The 10000-nt window shown below is 39.0% G+C and overlaps 1 protein-coding gene across 1 annotated transcript; it reads right to left on the reverse strand.

Annotated features, from left to right (window-relative positions):
- Positions 1-8741: 8741 nt before the first annotated feature.
- LOC138862283 (coiled-coil domain-containing protein 8-like) lies at positions 8742-9533 on the reverse strand. The gene has a single exon (XM_070123992.1). It carries the CDS (start codon positions 9531-9533, stop codon positions 8742-8744), a length of 792 nt encoding a protein of 263 aa, XP_069980093.1.
- Positions 9534-10000: the final 467 nt, after the last annotated feature.

Raw genomic sequence — 10000 nt, forward strand, 5'->3', positions numbered from 1 at the left:
AGTAGTAAATAGACAGAGAGACTGATAATTACAAAGATCGATAAATATACAGAGAGATAGAGAAAGAGAGAGAGAGAGAGAGAGAGAGAGAGAGAGAGAGAGAGAGAGAGAGAGAGAGAGAGAGAGAGAGAGAGAGAGAGTAGAAAGAAAGAGAGAGAGAGAGTAGTAAGAAAGAGAGAGAGAGAAAGAGAGACAGACAGACAGAGAGACATACAGACAGCCAGACAAAACGGGACACAACAAACACACACAAACACACAAACAAACCACCCAATACACAAACAAACACAAACACAACACCACAACAAACAAACACACACACAAACACAACACCACAACAAACAAACACACACACAAACACAACACCACAACAAACAAACAAACAAACACACACAAACACACAACAAACAAACAAAAAAAACAGAAACAAAGCAATCACAACGAACCTGCCAGAACACCAGTGAAATAGAACCCGGCGCTATAACACTTAAGCTTGGCGGTGCGTTCACCTGCTTGTTCTTCGGAGTTATTCAGGGCCGGGCTCGAGGGAGGGAGTGGAGGGGGGGTGGGTGGGGAGGGAGTGGGGGTGTGGGGAGGGAGTAGGGGAGGGAGTGGAGGGGGGGTGGTGAGGGGAGGGAGTGGAGGGGGAGGGAGTGGGGGAGGGGGTAGGGGAGGGGTGGAGGGGAGGGAGTGGAGGGGGCTGAGGGGAGGGAGTGGAGGGGGGTGGGGAGGGAGTGGGGGAGGGAGTAGGGGAGGGAGTGGAGGGGGAGGGAGTGGGGTGGGGGGTGAGGGGGGGTGGTGAGGGGAGGGAGTGGAGGGGGAGGGAGTGGGGTGGGGGGTGAGGGGAGGGAGTAGGGGAGGGGTGGAGGAGGAAAACAAGCACTTGGGGCCCTTGTATCTGAGGTTTGTGTTCTGTTTTCACGAGTTTTCTTTATCATTGTCTTTTTTTCTTTCTTTCTTTTTATTTATCTTCTTTATCATTATGTCTTTTTTCTTTCTTCCCTTCTTTCTTTTTATTTATTTATCTTTTTTTTTTGTCTGATTTGTTTAAATAGTTTTTTTTTCTTTCTTTCTTTCTTTTTATTTACTTTTTTTTGTCTGATTTGTTTAAACATTTATTTTGCTTATGGATTACAATGTTTTATTTTTTTTTCTCTCTGGTCATGATGATAATAATGACAATAATGATAATAATAATGACGGTAACAATGATCACCTTAATAATGTTGATAATAATGTTAATAATCATAATGATAAAGAAAATGATATTGAGTTTAATTATGATAATAAAAACAATGTTGATAATAACAATAACAACAATAACAGTAATGATGATAATGTTAACAATAATAATGTAAGTAATTATGATAGAAAGAAAAAAATAACAATGATAATGATAACCATAATAATAATGACAATAATAGATAACAATAATGACAATAACAACAATGCCCATAATGATTATAAAATAAGCATAATGATAATGACAATAAATAATGATAATGATAATGGCAGTGATGATAATGACGATAATTAAAATAATGATGATAATTATGATAATGATAATGGTAACAATAATGATGATAATCATGATAATGATAATGGTAGCAATAATGATGATAATGATAATGAAATAATGAAATATGCTAATAATGAAAGGGAAATAATGATATTGATAACAGCAATGATAATAAAGATATCGATAATAATGATAACAATTATGATAATGACATCTAATTGGAAACAATGATAGTAATAATATCCATAATACTGATAAGGATAACAACAATAATGTCAATAACAATAACAACAACAACAACGATAATAACCTTAATCCCAATATAAAACAAAGATTAAAACATAATACCAAATAAAACAAACAAACAAACCCTCATCTTCACGTACATATTCTCTATATATACACACAGCCAGTACCCCCCCCCCTTTCCCCTCCCCCCCCCACCTCCCCCTCCCCTCCCAGCAACTGCATCTGTTATGCCCAATAGAATTTTCTCATTATATTTACGATTGCATGCACTTAGAGCGTGAAATTACGTTGGGAGATGCAACAGCCAGCTATCCTCTCCCTCCCCCCCCCTTCTTTGGTCCCCCACCCCACCCTCCACCCCCTTCTCCAATCCCCCACCCCACCCCCTTCTCTAGTTCTCCACCCCACCCTCCCTCTCCAGTCCCCCCACCCTACCCCCTCTCCAGTACCCCACCCCATCCCCTCTTCAGTCCTCCACCCCACTCCCCTCTCCAGTCCCCCCACCCCACCCCCCTCTCCAGTCCCCCCACCCCATCCCCTCTCCAGTCCCCCACCCCACCCTCCCTCTCTAGTCCTGTACCCCCCCTCTAGTCCTTCCCCCTCCCACCTTCTCTAGCCCCCCCCATCCCCACCCCATCCCACCCCCTCCCTCATATCACACTTCCTCCCAGAACCCCCTCTTCTTCTTCTCCCTATTCCTCTATTCTCTAGCTCCTCTCTTCTCTATCCTTTCTCTTCTTTCTTCCTTTGCTCAATTTTCTCTATTCGTATGTTATCCTTATACCCTCTCTCCTCTACTTTACCTCCTAGCCCCCTCCGCTCCCTATTCCCCCAACGTCTTGCTTACCCCAACCTCTTCCCCTCTCCCCCACCTCTTCCCCTCTTACCCCCCCCCCTACATCCTACCCCTCTCTTAACCTCCCTAACTCCACCTACCGTTTCCTATTACTACACCCCCTCCCCTTTTAACGTCTTCCCCACCCTCACCCACCTCCCATTTTAGCCCTTCCTCCACCGACTCCCCTTCCTCCCAGTCCATCTCCTCTACTCCCCCCTCCCCCACCTCCTTACGAACCCCCAACACCACTCCTTCCGAGACCCCCTCCCCACCCCCACCTCCTTCCTCACCTCCCCCCAACCCCACCTCCACCCGAACCTCCCAACCCCAACCTCACCTCCTTCTGACCCTCCCCATCCCCTCCTCCTTGCAACCCCACCCCCACCTCCTTCCTCACCTCGCTCCAACCCCAACTCCTTCAAGACCTCCCCCCTCCCTAATCCCACCTCCTTCCGAACCTACCCCCTCCCCAACCCCCACCTCCTTCAAGACCTCCCATTCCCCACCCCTACCTCCTTTCGAACCTCCCCACACCACCCCCACCTCCTTCAAGACCTCCCTCCCCTTCCCCACCCCCTCCTCCTACCAACACCCCCCTCCCCACCCCCACCTCCTACCAACACCCCCCTCTCCACCCCATAGCCACCTCCTACCAACACCCCCCTCCCCACCCCCACCTCCTACCAACACCCCCCTCTCCACCCCACCCCCCACCTCCTTCCGGACCTCCCTCCCCATCCCTCCCCATCCCCACCTCCTTCCAACTCACCCCCCCTCCCCACCTCCTACCAACACCCCATCCCCACCCCATCCCCACCCCCCCACCCCCACCTCCTTCCTCCTTATAAGCCAAGCCAAATAGTCTGAATTTCTTCCCGCTGTCTTCCAAGAAAGAGACGTTATTTGCTTCTATATTAATAAGGAAAAAAAAAAGAAAAAGAAAGAAAAAGGGGGAGAGAGAGAGAAGGAGAGGATTTGGGGAAATAATTTTCTGTGTTGATTTTGAAGTGTTTTTCTTTTTTTTTTTTTTTTTTTTTTTTTTTTTTTTTTTTTTGTGAATTTTAAGTTTAATCATTTTCATGCGAGCGTTTTACTGTTTTTGTTTTTGTCATGTGTTCGTTATTCTTTTCTTTTATTATTATCGTTATGGTTTTATCGCTTTTTGTCTTTGTTTTATCCTTTTCTAGTTATCTTTATTATTTATTTTTTGTCATCATCATTTTATCTTTCTTATCATCTCTTTATTTTTCTGTCATTGCCATTTTATAATTTTCATCATTAACTTTTTGTCATATATTTTTTTTTTGTCATTATCATTTTTGGTCATCACTATTTCATCATTCTCGTCATTATGACTTATTTTTCGTAATCGCCATTTTACCATTCTCATCATCATTTACTTTTCGTCATCACCATTTCACCATTCTCCCCAACATCACAATCACCATCACCCTTCCCGCATCACACTCACCACACTTTACACAATGAAAAACCCATTAAGAGCTAAACCGATTTTTATCTTTCAACCCCGTCGCTATCAAAAAAAAAAAAAAAAAAAAAAAAAAAAAAAAAAAAAAAAAAAACATAAAGAAAAAAACAATGACAATATGTATCCTGTTATTTGTATGGCGAGGGTAATTAAAATCCGTAATTATGAAGTAAATTCTTTTAACTTCCTCAGGAATGCGAAACGAATTGTATACTATAGAAGTTCTTTCTCATTGTTCTTGGTTCTGTTGCTTCGTTGTTATTATCATTATTATTATTATTATTATTATTATTATTACTATTATCATTATTATTGTTATTATTATTATCATTATTATTATTATTTAATGGCTATCTTAATTTGTATTAGTATTTGTTATCATTGTTATTGTTATTGAAGTTATCTTTATTCCTTATCGTTATTATCATTGATATCGTTTTTATTATTATTGGTGTTATTATTATCATAATCATTATAATTGTTATGATTATTTTGCATTGTTATCATCGTCAATTTCTTCATAATCATTAATGTCATCAATATCAATGTTATTATTATCAACATCATTATTACTTTATTGTTATTATCCTTATTATTATTTAATTGTTATTATTTTTATCATTATTCCTATTGTTATCATAATTATCCTCATTATTATCATCTTTATCATTATTATTATCCATCTTATCTTTATAATTTTCATTATTACTATTGTTGTTATTGTTATCGTTATCATTACTATTATCTTTATCATTGCTATTCTTTATCATTATCATCATCATCATCTGTAGTACTAAAATCAACAGTATCATTATCATTATCATCAGTATTATCATATATATGTATACACCCACACACACACACATACATACATACATACATATATATATATATATATATATATATATATATATATATATATATATATATACATATATATATATATATATATATATATATATATATATACACATATATATATATATATATATATATATATATATATATATATATATATATATACACATATGTATATATATATATATATATATATATATATATATATATATATGTATATATATGTATATATATATATATATATATATATATATATATATATATGTATACATATATGTATATGTATTTATATATATATATACATATATATATATATATATATATATATATATACACATATATATATATATATATATATATATATATATATATATATATATATATATATATGTATATATATATATATATATATATATATATATATATATATATATATACATATATATATGTATGTATGTATTCATGTATGTATATGTATTGATGTACGTATGTATGTGCGCGTGAACGAATGAATGCAATAAATCAGAATAAACGCAACAATTATGTGTAAATAAAAAGAAAGAAAAAATGCAGAGCACCGCATGAGCAACACCGGAAGTAATAAGGAAAGTGTCATGGCGTCTGCATTTACTTCCGGTTCTTTCTTTCCATTCTTTTTTCTCATTTTCTTATTCAATGATCAGTTTTCTCTTTCTTTCTCTCCTTCTCTCTCTCTCTCTCTATTTTTCTTTCTTTCTCTCTCTCTCTTTCTTTCTTTCTTTCTCTCTCTTTCTCTCTCTCTCTCTCTCTCTCTCTCTCTCTCTCTTTCTGTCTCTTTCTCTCTCTCTATCTCTATTTCTATGTCCGCCTCTCTTTCTCTTTCATTTTCTTTCTTTTCCATCTCTATATCTCTATCTCTCTGTCTCTATTTCCATCTCTCCCTCTCCTTCTCTCTCTCTCTTTTCCCCTTCTCGCTCATCATTACTTCCCACTTTCTCTTCCTTTCCGTCGTCTTTCTCATTCCCTCATTTTCTCATCAACATGCCGAATATTGCATGCAACATCATCAACAAGCATAAACATCATCATAACAAGGTACACGCAATATCAGCATACACAAGCTAATCAGATAGTGCATACAGCATACGTAGGCATTGACATCATATATGACATCAATCAACATCACCGAACATCAGCATCAACAACATATGCAACATAAGGTCACCACAGGACAGTGATGCCATAATAATGATAATATTGATGATAATAAGGATAATAGTAAGGATAATGATGATGAAAATAATCATCATTTTGTTATCTTTATCGTTATTATTATTCATATTATTGTTGTTGTTATCATTGTTGTTGTTATGTTAAAAAGTTCTCTAGGTGTTCTTTATTTCTCATTATTACTATTCACTGAGGTCATTAACGATAATTGATTTTGATTAAGATTTTTGAATAATGAAATAAATGAAGTCAATTCCTTAATTGGTGTTGCTTTTGATGTATATTTCTATGTTGGTCTTGTTTTCCATTTTTATCATTATCAATATTGTTGTTATTATTGTGATCTTTGCTGATATTATCTTTGTTGTTGTTATTGTTATTATAATCCATATCATTGTTATTATCATTATTGTTATTGTTGTTATACTCATTATTGTTATTGTTATCATCACTTTAAGTTTTGTTGCTATTATCATCATCATTATCAATGTTGTAATTATTATTATCATCATTACCATAAGTATCATCATTAATCATCAAACTTTTCACTATGAGAGATACGGTTCTCATTCTGGTCACTTTTATTATCATGAATACAACTACTAATTATAATACTGATATCGTTCTCATTATAATAATCATATTTCTACATCAGTATCATCATATTTTCTTTTGAATAATCTGGCAACACCATTAACGCTACAAATTGAATAAGATAAAAATGAATACAAAAAATTTATTTAAGAAACTATTTTACTGTTAGCGGTTAGTCGATTGACTTCCCCCCCCCCCCTCCCAACCCACTCTTCCCCCCCCCCTCCCAACCCACTCTCCCGGTTCTCACTCCTCGAGATATATTTATGAGGGTGTTAATTACTGGTGAGAATTATATATAGGGATGGTACCACTGATAAGGTGTAACGAAAGGGTTAGTAATTTTCTTAGTAATTTTCTATCGCAGTTAGTCAAAACGCATTGACTTTTTTTTCTTTATTTAGTTTCTGTTTCATTCTTTCTATGTCTATCTACCTGTTCATTTATGTATCTGTCTATCTGTACTTCTCTATATCTCTATCTATCTATCTTTAATTCTCTCTAACTCTTTCTCTCTTTCTTTCTCTCTCTTTCTCTCTCTCTCTCTCTTTTCTCTCTTTTTCTCTCTGTCTCTCTCTTTCTCTCTCTGTTTATCTGTTTACCTACCTGCTTGCCTGCCTGTCTGCCTCTCTCTCTCTCTCTCTCTCTCTCTCTCTCTCTCTCTCTCTCTCTCTCTTTCTCTCTCTCTCTCTCTCCCTCTCTCTCTCTTACAATCATCACCAGATAACCATATTTCCCCCCCTCACTTCCGGTCCCCCGTTACGTAGAATAACTGAAACAGGAATGATTAATTCGAAGAAGAGGCTTTTGTCTCGCCAAAATTTTTAAAAAATGTTCTTTTGTATTCCCATATCATACGCAGGACTTTTCAGTTGGTATGACAATATTCCTAGTTAGGTTTGTTTATTCTTTTCATTGTGTTTTGGTCAACAGTCAGCGCAGGTATATTCAGTTGACATGAAGAAAGAAGTATGTGTACTGTTTTGATATTTTCTGTACGTCAACATGGTTGGAATAGAGGTGCGCATACACCCTGATGTGCACATAGACAAAGAACGTGCAGGAACGATTGTGCACATGAAATCTGTGGATTTTAGAGTTTTATCAAAGAATATTATAATAAAATATGCAAATCAGTTTCAGATTACATTGCTTGTACATTTGTGTGTGCATTTGTTTATTCAGAGTATGAAACGTATTGATTACAATTTTCAATATTATAAAAAATAATGGATACATCTGGCAACGAGTCTATTTAAGGTAATTATGATCACTATAATGTTTAAAAGCTTACCAGTGTGTCATATAATCTGTAGTTGACCTGGCTTTGACCTTTCGTAGTACAGTTTATCGAGCGCGACAACTTCCAACCAGGTGAGACATTTCTTAATGCCTTGACCTCATCTGCTTCGTCAGGCTAAACCTTTTTTTTCTTTTTTTCTTTTTTTTTTTACCGTTTTAGTCGATCTCAGTCACACACACACATGGACATAGGAACCCGGTGTTTCTAGACTCTGCGCAAATATGCTTGCATGGCATTTTGCAATATAATATCTATCTCTTATCATGGCGTGCGATATCTACCAAGAGATCCTGTGCTTGGGGATGAGATGGTCGAGATAGATTTAGTCGCATCAGCTGGATGATGCAGAAAGGATAAGTAATAAATGTCAGTTATAATGGTAATAATAATGATAGTAAGGATAATATCATATATATACATACATACATATATATATATATATATATATATATATATATATATATATATATATATATATATATATATATATAATGATGATGAAAGTGGTATACCAATACATCCCATGTGAAAAAGACATTTGACGGAAAAGTCGTATATGCTTGGTAATGTGAGACTAGCGTGTGTGCCAAGCAAGACCGGTATTTTCTTTGGAATTCTGCCAATGAAACTGCAGTGGTGGAGGCAGCAGAGCATAAGGTGATAAGCAAATACAACTCCCGTCTCAACTGTACGTATTCAGCGCACTTCGAACCGAGTCCTGCTGTCCGTAGCGGCGGAGGACAAGCAGCAGAGACAGATGAGTCTCTCGCCTCCTCCTGAAAGTCGGCCAAGAAAGGGACCTCCTTAGGACAGCGAGGGTCTTTGGCTGAGCGGACGCCCCTGTGAGACGCGCTGCTGCCCACGCGGATGCTGCGGCGAACGGGACAGCTGCAATACGGGTCTTTGGCTGAGCGGACGCCCCTGTGAGACGCGCTGCTGCCCACGCGGATGCTGCGGCGAACGGGACAGCTGTAATACGGGTCTTTGGCTGAGCGGACGCCCCTGTGAGACGCGCTGCTGCCCACGCGGATGCTGCGGCGAACGGGACAGCTGCAATACGGGTCTTTGGCTGAGCGGATGCCCCTGTGAGACGCGCTGCTGCCCACGCGGATGCTGCGGCGAACGGGACAGCTGCAATACGGGTCTTTGGCTGAGCGGACGCCCCTGTGAGACGCGCTGCTGCCCACGCGGATGCTGCGGCGAACGGGACAGCTGCAATACGGGTCTTTGGCTGAGCGGACGCCCCTGTGAGACGCGCTGCTGCCCACGCGGATGCTGCGGCGAACGGGACAGCTGCAATACGGGTCTTTGGCTGAGCGGACGCCTCTGTGAGACGCGCTGCTGCCCACGCGGATGCTGCGGCGAACGGGACAGCTGCAATACGGGTCTTTGGCTGTGCGGACGCCCCTGTGAGACGCGCTGCTGCCCACGCGGGATGCTGCGGCGAACGGGACAGCTGCAGTACTACTTCCATGCGGTGGGAGATCCGAACGCCAAGGCTCTTCCCTATTCCCGTCTGTGGCGTCTGTGGAATCGTATCGGATTTTCGAAACAAAGTCCGTAACGCTAAAACGGTATCAAAATCGACTCTATATATATACCGGTGTACATACAGAGGATTGGATCTTCTCTGAACAAGGTGTAAAGCGGCGTCAGGATACACTGCGTTGTCAAAGGGAATTAAATGAAATCGTATTTATTATTATTATCTATTTAGGAATCTGTACATATACCGATGTGCACATACAGAGGATTGGATCTTCTCTGAACAGGGTGAAAAGCGCCGTCAAATTTAATTCCTTTGCTTTGTCAAGGGAATTAAATGAAATCGTATTTATTTATACCTTCCATGGCGAGATCTTTTCGCTGATAACGCCTTCGAGGACTTCTACAGCTACACTGCAGCAGAGGGCAGAGCACTATGAAGATGAGATCCAGCTG

The sequence above is a fragment of the Penaeus vannamei genome, chromosome 8, assembly GCF_042767895.1.
Source record: "Penaeus vannamei isolate JL-2024 chromosome 8, ASM4276789v1, whole genome shotgun sequence".
Classification (NCBI taxonomy): Eukaryota; Metazoa; Arthropoda; class Malacostraca; order Decapoda; family Penaeidae; genus Penaeus; species Penaeus vannamei.

What these genes read in the sequence shown, in the direction of transcription:
- LOC138862283 (XM_070123992.1), bottom strand. Translation starts at nt 9,533, where the DNA reads ATGGAAGTAGTACTGCAGCTGTCCCGTTCGCCGCAGCATCCCGCGTGG.